General features: G+C 42.3%; 1 protein-coding gene across 6 annotated transcripts in view; it reads right to left on the bottom strand.

Moving 5' to 3' along the window:
• Window positions 1–18,534, bottom strand: part of LOC137095353 (alpha-actinin-4) — a 177,287-nt gene extending 158,753 nt beyond the window's left edge. For 3 of the 6 annotated variants that reach the window (XM_067461918.1, XM_067461922.1, XM_067461921.1), the window contains exon 1: window positions 18,266–18,533. In XM_067461918.1, coding sequence (XP_067318019.1) covers window positions 18,266–18,409 — 144 coding nt within the window. In that variant the 5' untranslated portion in view covers window positions 18,410–18,533. Of the gene's footprint in view, window positions 1–18,265 lie in introns of all 6 variants that reach the window. The other 3 variants (XM_067461919.1, XM_067461923.1, XM_067461920.1) reach the window with 2 other exon arrangements.
• Between the last annotated feature and the right edge of the window lie 5,505 nt (window positions 18,535–24,039).

Raw genomic sequence — 24,039 nt, 5'->3', positions numbered from 1 at the left:
AAGGAACTGTTTTAAGGGGTCGTGGTATGAGGAAAGTTGAGAACCACTGTTCTAGACCCCACTGCTTCCTTTTGAATCCATTCTCTTTGCAATACGTGTTGTTGCTGTGTGCAGACCTATCACAAGATTTATCGCGAGTTCGTTCAGAAAAAGTTTGCTGTTACCTTCCTCTGAAACAGAATCTTGACGCAGGTCACTCAGTGGGCTTCTATAGCCAACAGGATTCAAACCTTGGTTTCCTAGTGTCTTAGAGCAATATTCAGATTACTAGGCGATGCTATCTCTATTCCTGCAGCCCCTCCTATGCCATAAAAATCTATAACAGGTATAACTGCAAAGGTGAAAGGGAATAAAGTCCCAATTTAACAGGCGACCTTGTTGGAGCTTGCTCTCAGCAGTCTATAAAATGCACAGTTGCCGTGTAGATTTAAAAAATGAGTAAGTGGGAAAAAGTAGCTGGAATGCTGTAATGGTTTGAGCACTGGACAATGAGTCTGGAAATCAGTCTTTGCTCAGAGATGGAAACTCACTGAGTAACCTGAAGCAAGGCTCAGAGGAAGGTAACCACAGGAAAAACGGTGATAGCGTCACCAAAAGTCAGAAATGACGAAATCACACAACATCACAGGTAGAACTACACAGGCAATGCAAAACAGTTGAACAATGATAAATAAAATGCAAACAGTTGAACAATGCTGTTGTAAGAGGATGCAACTAATATTTCCAAAAGAAACCCTCTTCGCTTTCCTAAAGGTTAAACTTTTCCCCCTGACATTAAGTCCAGTCGTTTCTGACTCTTGAGGTTGGTGCTCTCAGCCGAAGAGCCGGCGTTGTCCGTAGACACCTCCAAGGTCATGTGGCCGGAGCATGGAGCGCTGTTACCTTCCCGCTGGAAAGGTACCTATTGATCTACTCATATTTGCATGCTTTCGAACTGCTAGGTTGGCAGAAACTGGAGCTAACAGTGGGAGCTCACACCGCTCCCTGGATTCGAACCTGTGACCTTTCAGTCAGCAAGTTCAGCAGCCACTGGGCCACCAGCTTTCCTAAAACCAGTCCCACATTAGCCCTAAAACTAGTCCAACTCAAAAGTACACAGCCATATGACCGCAGGGAGTTTTTTCTAAGCAGGAACATAACTACAGCAATCATCAGGGAAAGTTATTCACCCTCTGGGTCTCTCTCTGAGCACCATTATTTACTAGCAAAACCAGAAGAGCTTTAAAATATCATTTGTTCCTTGCAGCTTTCCTGGGCCAGCTAAGAACTGGTTAATCAGCCCTGCAAACTGAGACCACCATTTTGGATTTCTGCCTGTTCATAATTTCATACACATGATCAGTCTCTCGTTTGCACATAAACGGTCTTTGCCTTATTATCTTTCAAATGAAGAAACACCCGCGTGTTACAAGAAACGGCACGGTGCAGCTCACCCATTAGCAGCTTACCCACTACCTCTGGTTAAGGGGTGTGCCAACAATACCAATGTTTGGATCAATTCATAGCCTGGTTTCAAGCCCAGCCAGGTTAACAGCATGCCCCTTCTTCAAGCCAGTTTCAGAGCCAGAAACAGTGTGTACATCCTGCCTCGCTTTGGCCTTAAGAGAACTCAAGCAAGTAATGTGGGCAACCACTCTTTCAATTACTGGCCAGATTTGCCCTGATACGAGGGGCTTAATGGTGCCAAATGTCCAACATGATGTAGCACCCTTCTTCCAGAAAGCAGACTGGAACACACTTCCACAAGACACCAAAGACAGGTGCCCAAAAGGATATATCCTTACATCCCACTCCTCAAACCCACACACCACCTCACAAATAGAAAACAAAGCTGAAGCACAGTACACATAATATATAATGTGTACTGTATTTCAATATAATAATACAATATAATAATTGCATAATATATATTACATTTAATATTACTAATAATATTGCACTATAGTGGTATAGTACAATATAGTAATATATAATACCAATATGTGCTATGCTAATAATTATAATTCAATATAATAATAATAATACAATATAATAATTGTATAATATGTAATACACATAATATTACTAATAATATTGCAATATAGTGGTATAGTACAATATAGTAATATATAATACCAATATTGTGCTATGCTAATAATTATAATTCAATATAATAATAATAATAAAATATAATAATTGTATAATATGTATTACATTTAATATTACTAATAATATTGCAGTATAGCGGTATAGTACAATATAGTAATATATAATAAATAAGTAAATAATACCAATAATGTGCTATGCTAATGGTTATAATATATTGTATGTACATATAATATTGATCATAATATTGTAATACAATATAATACCAATAATGATACAATATAATAATATAATAATATTATTTTCATATTACATGTGATAATACTAATAATATTGCAGTATAGTGGCATAGTACAGTATAGTAATATATAAACTGCTCTGAGTCCTCTTTAGGGAAGGTGGGATATAAATGTCATAAATAAATAAATAAATATACACAATATCTGCAACTTCTATCGACCCTATACACATTCAGATTAGGAAACTCCTACAGCATTGGAAGAAAGAACAATGCAATCAGCATCTTGGAAAAATAGAATAAAATGAACCCAAGTTTTAAAAGCTTCTGGTCAGTCGATCAAATCAACTTAGAAACTTACAAAGAAGATTGCATCTGAACATGAGGAAGAACTTCCTGACTGTGAGAGCCGCTCAGCAGTGGAGTGTGGTGGAGGCTCCTTCTTTGGAAGCTTTTAAACAGAGGCTGGATGGCCATCTGTCAGGGTGATTTGAATGCAATATTCCTGCTTCTTGGCAGAATGGGGTTGGACTGGATGGCCCATGAAGTCTCTTCCAACTCTATGATTCTATGATTCTAACTTCTAAAAAACAGCCATTAATTGTATGGGCAGAGACATCTTGTACCTTTAAGACTAATTTATTATATGTACTCTGTGAACTGCAACACTCGTTTATCAGACGCATGGGAAATGTTGAACCTTTATTTCCTATTAATGTTGCATTTGCATGCTTTTCTTGGCAACTCTGAGATTTAGGGTACAGCGATGCTATAGGATCAATACAGTTTGACACCATATCTCAATGCTATATAATCATGGAAGTTGTAGTATATCTCTGGCAAGGAGGGCTGGTGCCTCACCAAACTACAACTCCTAGGACCTCACTACCTCTGAGGATGCTTGCCATAGATGCAGGCGAAACGTCAGGAGAGAATGCCTCTAGAACATGGCCATATAGCCCGAAAAAACCTACAACAACCCAACTCCTAGGTTTCCACAGCCTTGAGCAATGGCTGTTATATGCTGTCAAACCGCATTCATTCTACAGTGTAGATCAGGAATGGGCAAACTTTGGCCCTCCAGGTGTTTTGGACTTCCACAACTGTCCAAAACACCCTTGCCTGTTGTTGTTGCAGCCTTAGAAGCCTAGCAGGCCTTCCAGAGTTAATAAACACTTGCATATTGCACATCATCATATTTATGAATCATATGAGGCCAAGGGTTTTCAACTATTGCATACGTTAGGTTGCATTTGCAGTAAGAAACAACCGTGTCATACATACCCAGCACTCCTTAAGTCAGTCTCATACACACACCTAAAGATAATATGTCCTCAGCCATACGCTACAGGAAGCCACATGACAGAGGAATGTCACCCACTGTTCAAATACTGGCATGGCTGTTTGACGTATGGGACTTAAGAGAACACACCCTTTCTTAACCTTGACATACTCCACTCTACATTCACTTACAGTCCCATGATACCGGGGCTTTCTTCTCCCTTTGCTTGATATCATACCAGGCATAAATACAAATGATATCCTAAAAAGTGCTCATGTTTAAACTTCAAAGGAACCACATCTAAAGATGTGAAGGTTTTAATAAGAGGCCGCCGCGCTCCCCCAGCCTTCACAACGGTCCTCTGGTCCCAACAAGCAAACATTCTCACTTTTCTTGTTTTGCAAAAACTATCTCAAGGAGAATAAGGGGGAAACAAAACTAACTAATGAACGAACCAGCAGGTAATGAACTGAAAACATGCTAATGAGAAACCATTTATGCACAGATTTCTATAAAACAATGATGAAATATTCAGATGTGTGTCTTGTTGGAAGTTGATGCCTGTGAGCTAAACATTTCAAAGCTGGAAAGGGTATCCTTTCCTCCATCCATTACAAAAACAGAGGGTGATCCCAAATGCAGACTCTGCAAGGAAGCGGATGAAACAATAGATCACATCTTGAGCTGCTGCAAGAAGATCGCGCAGACAGACTACAAGCAGAGGGAATACCGTAAAAACACAATCCAGAGCAGAAGCGAAAACTGACAAAAGAAGGCTCTCCATGGACAGTTCCTGGGAAAAATTGAGAGCCAAATTGACAAAGAAAACAACATGGCTGTGGCTCACAAATGGGACTCTGAAAAAGGAGACAAAGGAGGGCCTGATTCTGGCAGCCCAAGAACAAGCCATTCGAACAAATGCCATCAGAGCCAGAATTGAAAAGTCGACAACAGATCCCAAATATAGACTCTACAAGGAAGCAGATGAAACAACAGATCACATCCTCAGCTGCTGCAAGATGATCGTGCAGACAGACTACAAGCAGAGGCATAACACCGTTGCTCAAATGATTCATTGGAACTTGTGCCACAAATAACATCTGCCTGCGACAAAGAACTGGTGGATCACGAGCCGGAAAAAGTTACAGAGAATGAACACGTCAAACTCCTCTGAGACTTCCGGATTCAGACAAACAGTTTTGTAGCACAATACTCCTGACCTCAGAACAAAGTATGGATTGTCGATGTTGCAATCCCAGGTGACAGCAGGATTGAAGAGAAACAACTGGAAAAGATGATACGATATGAGGATTTAAAGATCGAACTGCAAAGACTTTGGCACAAACCAGTCAAGGTGGTCCCAATGGTGATCGGCACACTGGGTGCAGTGCCTAAAGACCTTGGCCTACACTTAAACACAATCAGCGCTGACAAGATTACCATCTGCCAGCTGCAGAAGGCCACCTTACTGGGATCTGCATGCATTATTCGCCGATACATCACAGAGTCCTGGACATTTGGGAAGTGTGCAACGTGTGATCCAATACAACTGCAAAGACTCTGGCGCAAATCAGTCAAGGTGGACCCAGTGGTGATCGGCACACTGGGTGCAGTGCCTAAAGACTTTGGCCTGCACTTAAACACAATCGGCGCTGACAAAATTAGCATTTGCCAGCTGAAGAAGGCCACCTTACTGGTATCTGCATGCATTATTCGCCGATACATCACACAATCCTAGACACTTGGGAAGTGCCCGATGGGTGATCCAATACAATAACCAGCAGAGTGTCTGCTGTGGACTCATCTTGTGTTTCAAATAATAATAATAATAATAATAGTAATAATAATAGTAATAATAATAATAATTTTATTTCCTCTCTGAAACAAGACTCAAAGCAGTGCACGGTGTTCAAAACAATACAATTCAAAGCCTAATACGTAGAAATATTAAAATAAAATTATAAACAGAATGGTTAAAATAATCAACATTTATTTATCTTTCCAGTATGAGTCAGCCAAGTTTATTGAATAGTTTATTGACCGCATCAACATTAAAAACAAAAACAGAAACGTGCACAAACAGACAACAATCACCATCCCAAGACCCCCCACAACTCTTTCCAGTATGAGTCTTTTGCACGCTGAGAAGTCACATTAAATACAGCGAAATGTCCCAGTCTCATAAGGATTTAGAGGACAATCAGGACTCTAAAGCACATGCAGTTTTTCTGCAAGTTTTAAAGAGCTTCTTCAGCATTTGGGGTAAAACGGACGGTCACAAGACGCTCAGCATTCCTCCAACCTTTCAGCCAGCCACATGGAGGAAGAAAGCTTGCCAGGAGCAAGATTCTTCTACATCCAAGCAAACAACCCAACTGCCAGGAAGAAAACCGAACAGCAACTGATTTTTAAAGTTTCTTTAAAAAATAAATCTGGGAAAGGATGTTTGTCAAAGTCTGATTTGCAAAGGAACAGTAGGAGTTTCTCTACCAAAACACTTCCTCGGAGGAGTGTTTAAACAAGACTTTGAGACCATGACCGAGGCTGTGTACAGCTTCAGCCCAGCAGGACCAAACAGGCCCGGCCGAATTGATTCCAGATGACTATCTAAGGGCACATCTGATTCACAATGGCAGGGTTTTCCTTTATTCATGTCAAGGCTTTTCAGGAAGTTGCTGAGAAGCACACCATAGGAAGAGGAGGAGGAAAGGGATCTTTGATTTCTCCAAAGACATGGCAGGAAGCCTAAGGGAAAACATGGGATTGTCACTAAGGGCAGTCAGGTCACATTCCACCTCAACTTTTATCTCACCTTAGAAAAGGTGTTCTTCTCTGAAAATGGCTAGCTTGCAATCTGCATTGCGAGGGAAATAACTACAGTACTGCAAAGGACAATGTTTTGAGCGGAGTAATGTTTTCTGGAAATGCTGTGTATTCCCCGTGGGTCCAAATCCCAGGCCATATCTTAACTGGTAACCGACTAATGGTAAAGGTTTCCCCTTAACATTAAGTCTAGTCAATTCCGACTCGGGGGGGGGGGGGGGGTTGGTATTCATCTCCATTTTTAACCCGAAGAGCTGGCATTGTCCATAGACACCTCCAAGGTCATGTGGCTGGCATGACTGCATGGAGCACTGTAACCTTCCCGCCAAAGTGGTACCTATTGATCTATTCACATTTGCATGTTTTGGAACTGCTAGGTTGGCAGAAGCTGGGGCTAACAGCAGGAGCTCATCCTGTCCTACAATTTGAACCACCAACCTTCTGGTCAACAAGTTCTGCAGCTTAGCGGTTTAACCTGCTGCACCATCGCGGCCCCTAATAACAGACTACTCATTCCAAAACATCAAAGCAAAAGGGACCAAAAGAGGGAGGATATTTCTCTCTCTCATCTTGCCTTTCCCACAGTTTAGAACAGTGCTTCTCAACCTGGGGGTTGGGACCCCTGGGGCAGGGGGTCACGAGGACATGTCAGAAGGGTTGCCAAAGACCATCAGAAAACATAGTATTTAATGGGTTGTTGTAGGTTTTTTCAGGCTATATGGCCATGTTCTAGAGGCATTTTCTCCTGACGTTTCGCCTGCATCTATGGCAACCATCCTCAGAGGTAGTGAGGCCATATAGTCCGGAAAAAAGCTACAACAACCCAATGATTGCAGCCATGAAAGCCTTTGACAATACGGTATTTTCTGTTGGTCATGGGGGTTCTGTGTGGGAAGTTTGGTCAAATTCTATAATTGGTGGGGTTCAGAATAATCTTTGATTGTAGGAAAAATATAAATACCAGCAACTACAACACCCAAATGTGAAGGTCCATTTTACTGAAACTCCACCAGTGTTTATATTTGGGTATAATGAGTATTTGTGCTAAGCTTGGTCCAGATCCAACATTATTTGAGTCTACAGTGTTCTCTGGATGTAGGTGAACTACAACTCCACACTTGGACGTATTGGGTATTTGTGCCAAATTTGGTCCAGTGAATGAAGATACCTCTTGCATATCAGATATTTATATTACAATTCACAACTGTGGCAAAATTACACTTATGAAGTAGCAACAAAAATAATTTTGTGGTTGGATGTCACTGCAACATGAGGAACTGTATTAAGGGGTCATGGCATTAGGTCATGGCTATGCTACTCTGCTGCTGAGTACGCATGCCCAGTGTGGAACACATCTCACCACGCTAAAACAGTGGATGTGGCTCTTAATGAGACATGCCGCAGTATCACGGGGTGTCTGCGCCCTACACCACTGGAGAAACTACACTGTCTAGCTGGTATTGCACCACCTGACATCCGCTGGGAAGTAGCAGCCAAAGTGAAAGGACCAAGGCAGTGACATCTCCAGCTCAACCCCGTTTTGGGTATCAGCCGGCACGTCAATGACTTAAATCAAGAAATAGTTTTCTAAGATCTACAGAGACACTCGCTGGAACACCTCAGCAAGCGAGAGTCCAAAAGTGGCAGGCTCAAACCCAGAACCTCAATCAGTGGCTGATACCAAATGGGAGACTCCCTCTGGGAGAAAACTGGGCGACTTGGAAGGCGTTGAACAGACTGCGCTCTGGCACCACGAGATGCAGAGCCAACCTTCAGAAATGGGGCTACAAAGTGGAATCCTCGACATGCGAGTGTGGGGAAGAGCAAACCACTGACCACCTGCTGCAATGCAACCTGAGCCCTGCCACATGAACATTGGAGGACCTTCTTATAGGAACACCAGAGGCACTCCAAGTGGCCAGATACTGGTCAAAGGACATTTAATCAACTACCAAACTTGCAAACTTTGTGTTTTTGCTTGTTTGTTTGGTAAAAAATGCAATACAACTGTTCGGTTTGCTCCTGACACGATAAATAATAAATTAGGAAGATTGAGAACCACTGGTTTAGAAAGAGACGTGAGAGCAGTTTGGCGGCTTAAGCTTCTAATTCTCAAAGTGAATCACTTAAAAGTTAAGTTGCTGGAGGGGAAGGATATGCAGCTTTCACATTCATTGCATGTTGCAAACTAGAATGACCGGGAAGGTAAATTCCACCTCTTTCCCAATGGGATGTTCTGCTTTTCTGGGTGCTGCCGGGAAGTGCGCTTTGGCAGACAAACATTAGAGCGCAAGAGCTCTCTACACCCACCCTTCTGGTCTTGTGGCTTCAAGTCAAGGAGGTGTTTACACAACGCCGATTCTGCCAAAGTGCTCAACACCCAACAGTTTTACATATTAGGGGAAAGAGCGGGAGGGAGAAATGGGAAGGCACACCCCATTGCAACACCTTGAAGAGCCCCTGGAACGGGAGAGCGAGCCTCCCTTGAGAGCCATATGCTCCATATGCTTTACTCTTAGCTGCACTCTCTTTGTAAAAATAGCACTGGTGCCACGTCACGGTGAAAAGGTTGACTTAAAGCATATAGCCAGGTGTGGCAGGTGGGGCCAGGCTACTGTTCTGGGTTGAAGAGGCCGCACCTTCTCCTCCTCCTCCTCTTTGCCTCTCCCACCTTCCCCAGCAACGGTTACATGAACAGGCTTTTGGAAAGCGAGGCCTGCCCTCCCTCCAGGCCACAGCTATGCCAGAAAACATGGGAAAGTCATTAGCAGCACTGAGCTGGCTCTCATTCAGCAGAAAGTCTAACGGCTGCCCCTTCGCTCGCTTGCTTGCTTTCAAGCCCTGCAACTGGGTTTTTTGTGTGTGGAAAGTGCAAGCTTGGTTTACATGTGTTTGACCCACACAGCTTGGTTCGACTCGGAACAAGGTTCCCGGGAGGCGGGGAGTTTTTTTCCTCCCGCCAACTCCAAGTCTCCCTGCTCCCTGAATTTGGCTCCAAGGCTCTTAACTCTGCCTTAAAGACAGCGTGCAATTAAGATAATTAAACCAAATACCAGATGGCCACCTTGGCTCAGCCGCTACTCGCTACTCGCCCTACAGAATTCAGAATGGAAAGCCTCGGCTGCCTGGGATCGAGTCATTCTTCCATGGTTGTCAAGAGTAATTCCGCAGACAAGGCAGGGAAGTGCCTGAAATTCAGATTTTCTGGGACTCGAGGGGAGGAGGGAATGAAGTTTGGGGCAAGAGAAACAGGGCCAAGACAAGCACAAGAGGCTGGGAGAGTTAACTGCAGTGCAAAACAAGTTATTGAACAAGGAGTGAATTGACAACATAGTTGCTGCTGATCAATGTTGGGGGGAAAGGAGAAGTATTTATTTACAACAGTGAGATCATTGGATTTTGGCTCAAACCCCGCACAGCCAAAGAAACCCACTAGCAGACACCTAGAAAATCAGCCTCAGAGGAAAGCAAAGGCAAACCCTCTCCTAACAGGACAAAACAATAACTCTAATCAGGCACATCTAATCACAAGGGACTCTTGTCTGCTGGAGCTAGGTGTGAATGTTTCAACTGAACACCTTGATTAGCATTTGATGGCCTGGCAGTGCCTGGGGCAATCTTTTGTTGAGATGTGATTAGATGTCCCAGATTGTTTCCTCTCTGTATTGTCGAAGGCTTTCATGGCCGGAATCACTGGGTTGTTGTAAGTTTTTCCGGGTTATATGGCCATGTTCTAGAGGCATCACTACCTCTGAGGATGCTTGCCATAGATGCAGGCGAAATGTCAGGAGAAAATGCCTCTAGAACATGGCCATATAACCCGGAAAAAGCTACAACAACCCAGTGTTTCCTCTCTATCCCACCCTGGTCATTCCACAGATATATAAACCCATTTTCCTAGTTCCAACAGACCTCACTACCTCTGAGGATGCTTGCCATAGATGCAGGCGAAATGTCAGGAGAAAATGCCTCTAGAACATGGCCATATAACCCGGAAAAACCTACAACAACAACCCAGTGTTTCCTCTCTATCCCACCCTGGTCATTCCACAGATATATAAACCATTTTCCTAGTTCCAACCGACCTCACTACCTCTGAGGATGCTTGCCATAGATGCAGGCGAAACGTCAGGAGAGAATGCCTCTAGAACATGGTCATATAACCCGGAAAAACCTACAACGACCCAGTGTTTCCTCTCTATCCCACCCTGGTTGTTCCACAGATATATAAACCCATTTTCCTAGTTCTGACAGACCTCACAACCTCTGAGGATGCTTGCCATAGATGCAGGCGAAACGGCAGGAGAGAATACCTCTAGAACATGGCCATATAGCCCAAAAAAGCCTACAACAATCCTCCCTTGCTTAGTTTCCAATATACCTCCCAACCTCTGAGGATACCTGCCATAGATGTGGTTGAAACACTGCGAGAGAATGCTTCTGGAACATGGCCTTACAGTCCGGAGAACTCACAGCAACAACAGCATTAGTATTTTTACACTTCCTTCCAATACTACAACAGGCATGGGCAAACTTCGTCCCTCCAGGTGTTTTGGACTTCAACTCTCACAATTCCTAACAGCCTACCGGCTGTTAGGAATTGTGGGAGTTGAAGTCCAAAACACCTGGAGGGTCGAAGTTTGCTCATACCTGCACTACAGCATTATCAGGCCATATGCTGCAAAGAAATTACAGGGCGCTGTTTCCGGACACACTAAACCCACCCACCAATTCCGCAAAGCAAGGCAACACCTCCGTCAGACACATCCTGGTTCACAATTCTGCCCTTTTGCAACAGCAGCTGTCATTCTCTAGAAAGAAGTCCAGAAACTAAGCCTTTTTGCAATGGGCCTGGAGAAGGGAAATGCAGTGGCGGTGGGGAGGGAAGAGAGAATGCCCGGAGGCCCCAACTGGGCTGTCTGTGTTAATTTGAGTCTCTCCCTCCACCCCCACCAAGCACATGCCTTTTAACACTGAGCGAGCCGGAGTGGGTCTCCCTTGCAGCTTGAGAACTCTGTCGGCCCTGAGCAAATATTTCCACATCACAGGCCAGAGCGATGGAAGCAGAAATCCTCCGCACCTCACAGGAGGCTAAGAACAAGACCTGTCAGGGCTACCGAACATGACAGCTGACCTCAGAGACAGTGGCTAGAACAGCAGGTGGTGCATGGCTTTTTAGGGTTGGAGGATTCTTGGAGGCGCCCAAGAAAAACATTCGAAAATGGCGACTTTCACTACAGATGAAATTTGGTCCTTTTCGCACACCTAACAGACATCCCTAGCATTGTAGTAGTACGTTTTATTGATTAGTCCATTGGCCGTATCAAAACATTTGACAAACACATACCGAATACAACCCACACCCTACCATTGTATGTATATGCTTTCTAACATTTCTGAGCACTGTATAGATTTCTTCCTTTCTGTATAAAACTGCCCTACCCATTGATTAAAAAGTGAATGCTGGTCAGACGTACTAGAACAGCGATTCACACCCTGTCTTCAGCTTTTTTGAGAATCTGATGAAAGCTACAGGTCAACATCCCATAAAAAATACATGAAATCGTCCGTACTATTTGATTACTGGATATGAAATTGGTTTCCTATTATCAATTTCACTCTGACAAGAAAAAAATGGAATATCAATTTTATGTTAATAGTGAATGTAATGTTTTTATATAGGCTTTGGCCTATAAAGCCCTAAACAGTTCCCAACTTACCTGTCCGAACGTATCTCTCCTTACGAACCACTGAGGACTTTAAGATCACCTGGGGAGGCCCTGCTCTCAGTCCCACCTTTGTAACAAGCACAAAATCTGGCTACCAGTATTAATAAACTCTAAAATTACATTGGAAAGACAACAGGGAGAAAACAATCAGGGACATCTAATCACCTCTCAACAGAAGATTCTCCCAGGCACTTCCAGGCCATCAAATGCTAATCAAGGTGGTCAGTTGAAACATTCACACCTAGCTCCAACAGACAAGAGTCCTTTGTCCCACCCTGGTCATTCCACAGATATATAAACCCATTTTCCTAGTTCCCACAGACCTCACTACCTCTGAGGATGCTTGCCATAGATGCAGGCGAAACGTCAGGAGAGAATGCTTCTAGAACAGTGGTTCTCAATCTGGGGTCCCCAGATGTTTTTGGCCTACAACTCCCAGAAATCCCAGCCAGTTTAGCAGCTGTTAGGATTTCTGGGAGTTGAAGGCCAAAAACATCTGGGGACCCCAGGCTGAGAACCACTGCTCTAGAACATGGCCATATAGCCTGAAAAAAACCCTACAACAACCCAGTGATTCCGGCCATGAAAGCCTTCAACAAGACATTTAGTATGGTTTTTAAATACATTATAGCTGTACCCTTGGTTCGCTTCTGATACGATAAATAAATAAATATGTTTTAATGTGCATTAATTTAAATTTTAATATAAATGCATTTTAACTGTATGTTGTCCAAAAGCATTGCCTATATGTAAAGCCACCTTGAGTCTCCTTCTGGGTAGAGAAAGGCGCGATAGAAATAGGGTAAACAATAAATAAATAAATAAATAACAGGAAATAAATCAAATAGAGGAGGAGAGCCTGCATTCCTAGAGGGCATCCCTGGCTCTTAAATTAAGAGCTCGAATATCATTAAAAAAAACAGGGGGAGGGGCAGGAAGTTAGGTGGTGCAAGAGATGGAAATGATGTACATGATGGATATATTTCACAGCATTTACTGCTCATGTTGGGAGGAGACAGTTCCATGTCACCCATAAAAATGGCACGAGCAATTCTGAGCAGTCCAAGAGCCCCCAAGAGGGGCCTTCCAGGATGAGCCGCTTGTAATTAAAAATGTAGCTCCCCAGCAGCTGAGCCGGGAGAAAAATCAGTCAACACACCCCCTTCCATATCCTGCAGCACCTTCTGCCTCCCTCCATGGGATATAAATCAATCTGGAGAGAAGACTGGGGGAAAATAAACATTGGAGTGTACAATCCCAAAAGGTCTGCAGTGAGCAATCTTCTGGGATATCCGTATTATTTGCCAACTACCTTTAAAACCCTTTAAAGCAGGGGATGTTAGGAATTGTGGGAGTTGAAGTCCAAAACACCTGGAGGGCCAAAGTTGGCCCATGCCTGGTCTAAAGTTTAAATGCAGTAAGTGCAACAAATAATAAATATAACATATCAAATTATAAAACATTTAAAACATATAAATGGAATAAAACATACTAAAAATAGTTAAACTCCTGTGTTGGCAGGACTGCTGACCAAAAGGTCGGCGGTTCGAGTCCAGGGAGTGGGGTGAGCTCCCATCTGTCAGCTCCAGCTTTCCATGTGGAGACACGAGAGAAGCCACCTACGGAATGGTAAAACATCCGGGCGTCCCCTAGGCAACGTCCTTGCAGACAGTCAATTCTCTCACACCAAAAGCGACTTGCAGTATCTCAAGTCACTACTGAAACACACACACAAAACAACAGAATCCATTTGATTTTCAATGCTAAGCAGGGTCAGACCTGGAGGACCACCAATTAATGATGCTTTGGGCTATATATTTCAGATAAAGGAACAGGCCAAATCACCTCTGAGCATTTCTAGCCTAAGAATATGTAAATTAACATCCTATGAATATGGAAATGAACATCCGCAGCAGCATCAACCTTCCGCTTGGTCAGAAAATGTTCTGGAAGGACATTCGACACTATGGCACTTTTTCTTCAACTCCCCATTACAAGCTTCCTGTGACACAGAGTTCATTCAAACTAAGGCTTCTTTGGTCATGAAACACTCCATCCTCCGAAGTAAATTTCTGCTGTAAATATTAATCTTTTCTTTTCCTTTGCTGATGCTTGTTCCCTTTCCTTGTCACATGCCAGACTGCTTATGTCAAGCATATAAATGCGGTAAACATCCAATGTACAGGAAATCCCCACATTATAAACAAGGCAGGTTCTGTAGCCCTATATAATTGTGTGTATGTGTGTGTATAGCTAGCTTTGGCTAGGATAAAGGTAAAATGGATGGATGGCCATCTGTCAGGGGTGTTTTGAATGCAATATTCCCGCTTCTTGGCAGGGAGTTGGACTGGATGGCCCATGAGGTCTCTTCCAACTCTATGATTCTAAGTTTCCCCTGACATTAAGTCTAGTTGTGTCTGACTCCCCGGGGGAGGGGGGGAGGGGGGTGCTCATCTCTATTTCTAAGCCGAAGAGCCGGCGTTGTCCATAGACACCTCCAAGGTCATGTGGCCAGCATGACTGCATGGAGCACCGTTACCTTCCCGCAGAAGCGGTACCTATTGATCTACTCACATGTCCATGTTTTCGAACTGCTAGGGTGGCAGAAGCTGGGCCTAATAGCAGGAGCTCACCCCACTTCCCAGATTCAAACTGCCAACCTTTCGGTCAGAAAGTTCAGCAGTTCAGCGGTTTATTCTGCTGTGCCACCATTGGGCCCGTCTGGATAGCATAGGGAAGGTGATGTTTGTGTTACTGCCTCTGCCCCTGTTTACAAAATTTCACCTTACTTTCTGTCCCTGTGATACCTGGATTTTGGAAAAATGTGTCTCGTTGTGGAAACAAGAAGTATTGAATTAACATCAGGGAGCCCATTCTGTCGCATTGCTTCCCAGCAGTAAAAATTTTATCTGGTCCCCGAATCATGGAGTTGGAAGAGATCCCGTGGGCCATCCAGTCCAACAACCTGACAAGAAGCAGAAAATTGCATTCAAAGCACACCTGACAGATGGCCATCCAGCCTCTGTTTCAAACCCCCCAGAGAAGAAGCCTCCACCACACTCTGGGGCAGAAAGTTCCACTGTTGAACAGCTCTCACAGTCAGAAAGTTCTTCCTCATGTTCAGGTGGAATCTCCTTTCTTGTAGCCTACAGATCTCATTGCAACCTCTGCCCCAAGATCCCGCACTCATCACAGTTCCTCATGTGGCAGACCTAGGAAAGGGCCAACTTCACCTATGGATGTATTCTGTATTCCTCTACCATCCAGGGCTGCCCTTTGTCTGGGAATCTCCACATTGCTCCGAAATTCCCAAAGGTACTCTATGTCTCATTAAAAACTCAGCACTGAAACTGGCCTCCAAACACGATCATGGGCACGCCTGTTTCTGGACCAAATATCTGGTCACTCGAATCCTCCCTCTGCCAACAATAAAGAACTTGTTTCCTCCAACCCACAGTCCTCCAGTGCTTTCCCTAACGCACAATATATAGATACAAGGCCAATGACCGAAAAGGAATTTTAAGCTGGATATTAATGGCCTGGATTCAAGCACATTCTTCCTCTGTATTGAATAGTAGATGGCTAGGATTATGATTTATTTTTTGTGTCAGGAGCGATTTGAAAAACTGCAAATCGCTTCTGGTGTGAGAGAATTGGCCATCTGCAAGGATGTTGCCCAGGGCCCGCCCAGATGTTTTACAATCTTGTGGGAGGCTTCTCTCATGCTCCCGCACGAGAAGCTGGAGCTGACAGATGGGAGCTCATCCACTCCCCAGATTCAAACCCCTGACCTTTTGGTCAGCAGTCCTGCGAGCACAAGGGTTTAACCTATTGCACCACTGGGGGCTCCTATTAGGTTTTAATTATGTAATTTGTTTATATGTTCTTTATATGCATTGAATTATCTGTCGAGTGTCTTCGTCGAGATAGGGCAGCCTACAAATAAATTATTAATATTATTATTATCATCATCTATGACATTGCTGTCATTGTTTTATTATTATTATTATTATTATTATTATTATTACCAATGACATAGCTGTTATTGTTGTTATTATCTGCTGGTCCTACTATACGATTTCACAAAGTAAATAAAGATTAGGTAGACAGATATATAAAATCTGTTTCTTGTCTGGAATTCCTCTGTTTTTGAGTGTTGTTCTTTATTTACTGTTGACAAAGTAAATAAAGAGCAGCAAAAAAAGCAGGGGAACTCCAGACAGGAAAAAAATCAGGGCTGGCCGATCACCTCCCAACAAAGGATTCCCCCAGGCAGTAAGAAGCCCGACCTTGAAACTGCTAGACCATTAAATGCTAATCAAGGTGGCCAATTGAAACATTCACACCTACCTCAATAGACAATAGTTTTCTCCAACCCGGGACATTATTCCACAGATATATAAACCCCATTTTCGGAGTTTCCAACAGGCCTCACCACCTCTGAGGATGCCTGCCATAGATGCAAGCAAAACTTCTGGAATAGGGCCATACAGCCCAGAAAACTCACAACAACCTACTGATTCCAGGTATGAAAGCCTTTGACAATATAGCAAGAGTCTCCTTCCGGGCAGCTAAACCAGGAAACCGCAACTGGATGCCCCCCTCCCCACAAGGGTCTTCCTCTTGGGGGAAAACCAAGAACAGGCAACTTGGAAGTCCCTGAACAGACTCAGAAGCCGGAGTGGGCAGATGAAAAGACAACCTGGCAAAATGGCACTGCCTAAAAGAATCCTCCACCTTGTGTGACTGTGGAGCAGAAAAAAACAACTCTGCACTTGTATGCTTGTAACATATCATATATAATTAATATTTGATCTGCCCACTTCACTTCTGAGTTTGTTCAGGAACTTCAAAGTTGCCCATTCTTGGTTTGCCCTGGAGGAAGTGTGCGTGCACACATACATATATACACACACACGCACGAGCCGTCTCCTACCACACATTGCCCAATCTGTGTATATGTGTTTTGTGTATTTATTTATGCATATATGTGTGTGTGTACACACACATACACGCAAATATACACACACACACACACACACACACAAGCCGCCCCCTACCACACGTTGCTGTGGCCCAGTTTATGTATATGTGTTTTGTGTATTTATTTATGTATGCATATATGTGTGTGTGTGTGTGTACACATAAACACAAATATATATATACACACACACACACGAGCTGTCCCCTACCACACGTTGCTGTGGCCCAGTCTGTGTATATGTGTTTTGTGTAGTATATAAAATTCGATGATAAAACAGAACACATTTTCCAAAGTATACTTTTTCCCCAAAAATAGTATAAAATATGATAAAACTGAATAAAATGTATAAAAACAATAAGCAAGGGCAATCAGAACTATACTTATCTCTCTTTCCCTTTTGTAAATCACTATTTCCATTTCCCAAAGTATATTTTTCCCCCAAAATAGTATAAAATAAGATGATAAAACAGAATAAAATGCATGAAAGTAATAAGCAAGGGCAATCAGAACTCTATTTATCTCTCTTTCCCTTTTGTAAATCACTCTTTCCATTTCCCAAAGTACATTTTTCCCCAAAAATAGTATTTAAAATTCGATGATAAAATAGAACACATTTTCCAAAGTATACTTTCCCCCCAAAAATAGTATAAAATATGATAAAACAGAATAAAAAGCATGAAAACAAAAAAGAAGGGAAATCAGAACTATATTTATCTCTCTTTCCCTTTTGTAAATCACTCTTTCCATTTCCCAAAGTGTATATTTTTCCCAAAAATAGTATAAAATTCGATAAAATGTATAAAAATAATAAGCAAGGGCAATCAGAACTCTATTTATGTCTCTTTCCCTTTTGTTTACTTTAGACATGGGCAAACTTGGGCCTTCCAGGTGTTTTGGACTTCAACTCCCACAATTCCTAGCGGCCACAGGCCCCTTCCTGTGGCTGAGGAAGGGGCCTGAGGCCGCTAGGAATTGTGGGAGTTGAAGTCCAAAACACCTGGAAGGCCCAAGTTTGCCCATGTCCTGGTAAGTCTTGTCTATAGATTGGTTTCAAGGGGAAGGGAGAGGAAGCAGAAGCCAGGGGGCGCTCTGCACATGCCCAGAGGCGCTCGTTTCCCTCTCACCTTGCGCTGCTGCTTCTCCCAGGCGGGGTCGAGCAGGAGGTCCCGGTCCCAGTCGTCCTCTTGAGCCATGTAGTCCCCGATGCCGGGCCCGTTGCCGCCGTACTGATAAGAAGCTGGTTGTCCGGCGGCGTGGTAATCCACCATCGCGTTAGAACCGGGCCGAGAGGAAGCTGGCGAGGGCGTGTCGCGCGCAGGAGGGAGGGTGGGGGAGAAGGCGCGCCTTGCTCCGTGCGCGGCGGCGGCAACTGAGCGACTGACGAGGACGGCGACGAAAGGGATCGAGAGGCTCGCACTGCGCCTGCGCGGGACAGCGCCACGCCCCCCTCCTCCCTGATTGGCTCCCGTTATGCCTTCGCATGCCACCACTGAGACCCCGCCCATAGAAAGGAGAGGGAAGGAACCCAAACTCCAGCCCAGCGCCACGCCCCCCTCGTCCCTGATTGGCTCCCACCACTGAGACCCCGCCCATAGAAAGGAGAGGGAAGAAACCCAAACTCCGGGCCAGCGCCACGCCCCCCTCGTCCCTGATTGGCTCCCACCACTGAGACCCCGCCCATAGAAAGGAGAGGGAAGGAACCCAAACTCCGCCCCCTTGTTGTTGAGTATTGTTATTTACTACATTGATGAAATTATAATATTTATTGCCCTCTCTCTCTTACAATATATTGCTGCTGCTACTACAACTTATAATACAATATAATAATATTAATTATTATACAGCACAACAACAAAGAGGAAATAAACAAGGGCATCTAATCACCTCTCAGCAAAAGATTGCTCCAGGCACTGCCAGGCCATCAATATTGAGTATTATTATTTAGTACATTGATGAAATTATAATATTTATTTAAGACATTTATATCCCGCCCTCTTTCACTTATAATATATTGCTGCTGCTACTACTACTTATAATACAATATAATAATATTAATGATGATACAGCACAACAACAAAGAGGAAATAAACAAGGACTTCTAATCACCTCTCAGCAAAAGATTGCTCCAGGCACTGCCAGGCCATCTATATTGAGTATTATTATTTAGTACATTGATGAAATTATAATATTTATTTAAGACATTTATATCCCGCCCTCTTTAACTTATAATATATTGCTGCTGCTACTACTACTTATAATACAATATAATAATATTAATGATGATACAGCACAACAACAAAGAGGAATCAAACAAGGACTTCTAATCACCTCTCAGGAAAAGGTTGCTCCAGGCACTGCCAGGCCATCAATATTGAGTATTATTATTTAGTACATTGATGAAATTATAATATTTATTTAAGACATTTATATCCCACCCTCTTTCACTTATATATTGCTGCTGCTGCTACTACTTATAATACAATATAATAATATTAATGATGATACAGCACAACAACAAAGAGGAATCAAACAAGGACTTCTAATCACCTCTCAGCAAAAGATTGCTCCAGGCACTGCCAGGCCATCGAGTATTATTATTTAGTACATTGATGAAATTATAATATTTATTTAAGACATTTATATCCCACCGTCTTTCACTTATAATATATAGCTGCTGCTACTACTACTACTTATAATACAATATAATAATATTAATGATGATACAGCACAACAACAAAGAGGAATCAAACAAGGACTTCTAATCACCTCTCAGCAAAATATTGCTCCAGGCACTACCAGGCCATCAAATGCTAATCAAGGTGATCGGTTGAAACATTCACACCTAGCTCCAACAGACAAGAGTCCTTTTTTCCACCCTGGTCATTCCACTGATCATATTAATTATTATACAGCACAACAACAAAGAGGAAACAAACAAAGACTTCTAATCACCTCTCAGCAAAAGATTGCTCCAGGCACTACCAGGCCATCAAATGCTAATCAAGGTGATCGGTTGAAACATTCACACCTAGCTCCAACAGACAAGAGTCCTTTTTTCCACCCTGGTCATTCCACTGATCATATTAATTATTATACAGCACAACAACAAAGAGGAAATAAACAAGGACTTCTAATCACCTCTCAGCAAAAGATTGCTCCAGGCACTGCCAGGCCATCAAATGCTCATCATATTAATTATTATACAGCACAACAACAAAGAGGAAACAAACAAGGACACCTAATCACCTCTCAACAAAAGATTGCTCCAGGCACTGACAGGCCATCAAATGCTCATCATATTAATTATTATACAGCACAACAACAAAGAGGAAACAAACAAGGACACCTAATCACCTCTCAACAAAAGATTGCTCCAGGCACTGCCAGGCCATCAAATGCTCATCATATTAATTATTATACAGCACAACAACAAAGAGGAAACAAACAAGGACACCTTATCACCTCTCAGCAAAAGATTGCTCCAGGCTCAGCCAGGCCTTCAAATGCTAATGAAGGTGGTCAGCTGAAACATTCACACCTAGCTCCAGCAGAGAAGAGCTCTTTGCCCTACCCCAGTCATTCCACAGATATATAAACCCATTTTACCTAGTTCCAACAGACCTCACTACCTCTGAGGATGCTTGCCATAGATGCAGGCGAAACGTCAGGAGAAAAATTGCCTCCAGAACATGGCCATATGGCCCGGAAAAACCTACAACAACCCAGAAATTATAATACTTACTTATTTATTCATTTATTTACGACATTTATACCCCACCCTCTCTCACTTGCAATATATTGCTACTACTAATAATAATAATACAATATAATAATATTAATTATATATTATATATTACATCTAATAATACTAATAATATTACAGTATAGTGGTATATCACAAGATATTTACTTATTTATTTATTTGCGTTCTCACCCCGAAGGGGACTCAGAGCGGCTTACAAGATATATGTACATACAATATATTATATTATTAGCATAGCACAATATCAGTATTATATATTACTATATTATATTATACCATTATATTGTAATATTAGTAATATTACACGTAATATAAAATAAATCATTTTAATACCGTATTATAAGTATTATATTGTATTATATTGTAAGATTATAAATATTATAAGGATATACAATATATTATATTAGCATAGCACAATATCAGTATTATATATTACTATATTGCACTATTTTATTATTATAGTGTAATATTATTAGTAATATTAGATGTAATATAAAATATATAATTATAATATATTATTAGTCGTAGTATTTTATTTTATTATAATATAAATATTATATATGCATACAATATATTACATTATTAGCATAGCACAATATCAGTATTATATATTACTATATTGTATTATACCATTATATTGTAATATTATTAGTAATATTACATGTAGTATAAAATTTATATCATATTATTAGTAGTAGTATTTTATTTTATTATAATATTATAAATATTATATATGCATACAATATATTATATTATTAGCATAGCACAATATCAGTATTATAGCTTACTATATTGCACTATACTATTATATTGTAATATTATTAGTAATATTGCATGTAGTATAAAATGTATAATATATTATTAGTAGTAGTATTATATTCTACTGTAAGATTATAAATATTATAAGCAAATACAATATATTATATTAGCATAGTACAATATCAGTATTATAGCTTACTATATTGCACTATACTATTATATTGTATTATTAGTAATATTACATATAATATAAAATATATAATTATAATATCATATTATTAGTAGTATTTTATTATATTATAATATTATAAATATTATATATGCATACAATATATGCTATATCAGTATTATAGCTTACTATATTGCACTATACCATTATATTGTATTATTAGTAATATTACATGTAATATAAAATATATAATTTAATACCATATTATTATCAGTAGTATTATATTGTATTACACTATAAGATTATAAATACTTTATAAAATATATAATTATTTTATATACTTCCTGACCCTTTGAGCTGTTCAACAGTGGAACTCACTGCCTGGGAGCCTTGTGGAAGCCCCTTCATTGGAAACTTAACAGAGGCTGGATGGCCATCTGCCAGGGGTACTTTGATTGTGCTTTTCCTGCATGGCTGAAGGGGGGGTTGCACTTATGGCTCATGTGGTCTCTTCCAACTGTTATTATTCTATGATTCCCTAAATAAATAAATAAGTAACGTTTGCGCATGCGCATGAAGAGAAGGGGAGCCACTCAATGGAAATCCTCCTTTCATGGCTATTCATTAACAAAACTAACATTGGAATCTAGTTTTAAGTAATGCGCATGCGCAGACTCGCCCCTCTCAGACGGCGCCCCCTCTTGTTTGCGCCTGCGCAGTAGGAGGCGACTACGACGGTCTCATTCTTTTCAGGAATGCGCGCCGTTCTGGTTTGCTGGGTTTGTCTGCAGTGCGCATGCGCAGCTCGCTTCGCGCCATTTCTGTTTCCCTCACTCCTGAGGGAAGTTTGAATGTCTAAATCAGTCATGGGCAAAGTTGGGCCCTCCAGGCGTTTTGGACTCCAACTCCCAGCATTCCTAACAGCCTCAGGCCCCTTCCTGAGGGGGAAAAGGAAGGGGCCTGAGGCTGTTAGGAATGCTGGGAGTTGGAGTCCAAAACGCCTGGAGGGCCCAACTTTGCCCAGGCCTAACTCTTCACTAACTATACCTACAATGGTGTACCGCCTGAGCTCTGCGAGTGCAGCTTTTTCCCCGAATGAAGCAGAGAGTGTTTGAGGACCTGTGAGACGTGGACTGTCTACAGATGTCACATGCAACTCCTGGAATGATTCCATCAACGCTGCCTCCGGAAAATCCTACTATATGCCTGTGAGACGTGGACTGTCTACGGATGTCATATGCAACTCCTGGAACGATTCCATCAGCGCTGCCTCCAGAAAATCCTACTATGTGCCTGTGAGACGTGGACTGTCTACAGATGTCACATGCAACTCCTGGAACGATTCCATCAGCGCTGCCTCCAGAAAATCCTACTATGTGCCTGTGAGATGTGGACTGTCTACAGATGTCATATGCAACTCCTCGAACAATTCCATCAGCGCTGCCTCCAGAAAATCCTACTATGTGCCTGTGAGACGTGGACTGTCTACAGATGTCATATGCAACTCCTGGAATGATTCCATCAGCGCTGCCTCCAGAAAATCCTACCATGTGCCTGTGAGATGTGGACTGTCTACAGATGTCACATGCAACTCCTGGAACGATTCCATCAGTGCCGCCTCCAGAAAATCCTACTATGTGCCTGTGAGACGTGGACTGTCTGCAGATGTCACATGCAACTCCTGGAACGGTTCCATCAATGCTGCCTCCAGAAAATCCTGCAAATCTCTTGGGAAGGCAAGCAGACAAAAGTCAGCGTGCTGGAAGAAGCAAAGACCACCAGCATTGAAGCGATGGTCCTCCAACATCAACTCCGCTGGGCCGGCCACGTTGTCCGGATGCCTGACCACCGTCTCCCAAAGCAGTTGCTGTACTCCGAACTCAAGAACGGAAAACGAAATATTGGTGGGCAGGAAAAGAGATTTAAAGATGGACTCAAATCCAACCTTAAAAACTGTGGCATAGACACTGAGAACTGGGAAGCCCTGGCCCTTGAGCGCTCCAGCTGGAGGTCAGCTGTGACCAGCAGTGCTGTAGAATTTGAAGTGGCACGAATGGAGGGCGGATGAGAGAAATGTCCCAAGAAGAAGGCACATCAAGACAACACCTGATGACTCGCAGGTGTGGTTAGACCACACCTGGAATATTGTGTCTAATTCTGGGCACCACAATTCAAGAGAGATATTGACAAGCTGGAATGTGTCCAGA

This window comes from Anolis sagrei, chromosome Y, assembly GCF_037176765.1.
Source record: "Anolis sagrei isolate rAnoSag1 chromosome Y, rAnoSag1.mat, whole genome shotgun sequence".
Lineage (NCBI taxonomy): Eukaryota > Metazoa > Chordata > Lepidosauria > Squamata > Dactyloidae > Anolis > Anolis sagrei.
Note: the sequence above shows the minus strand (reverse complement) of the source record. Positions and strands in the feature narration are given on the sequence as shown.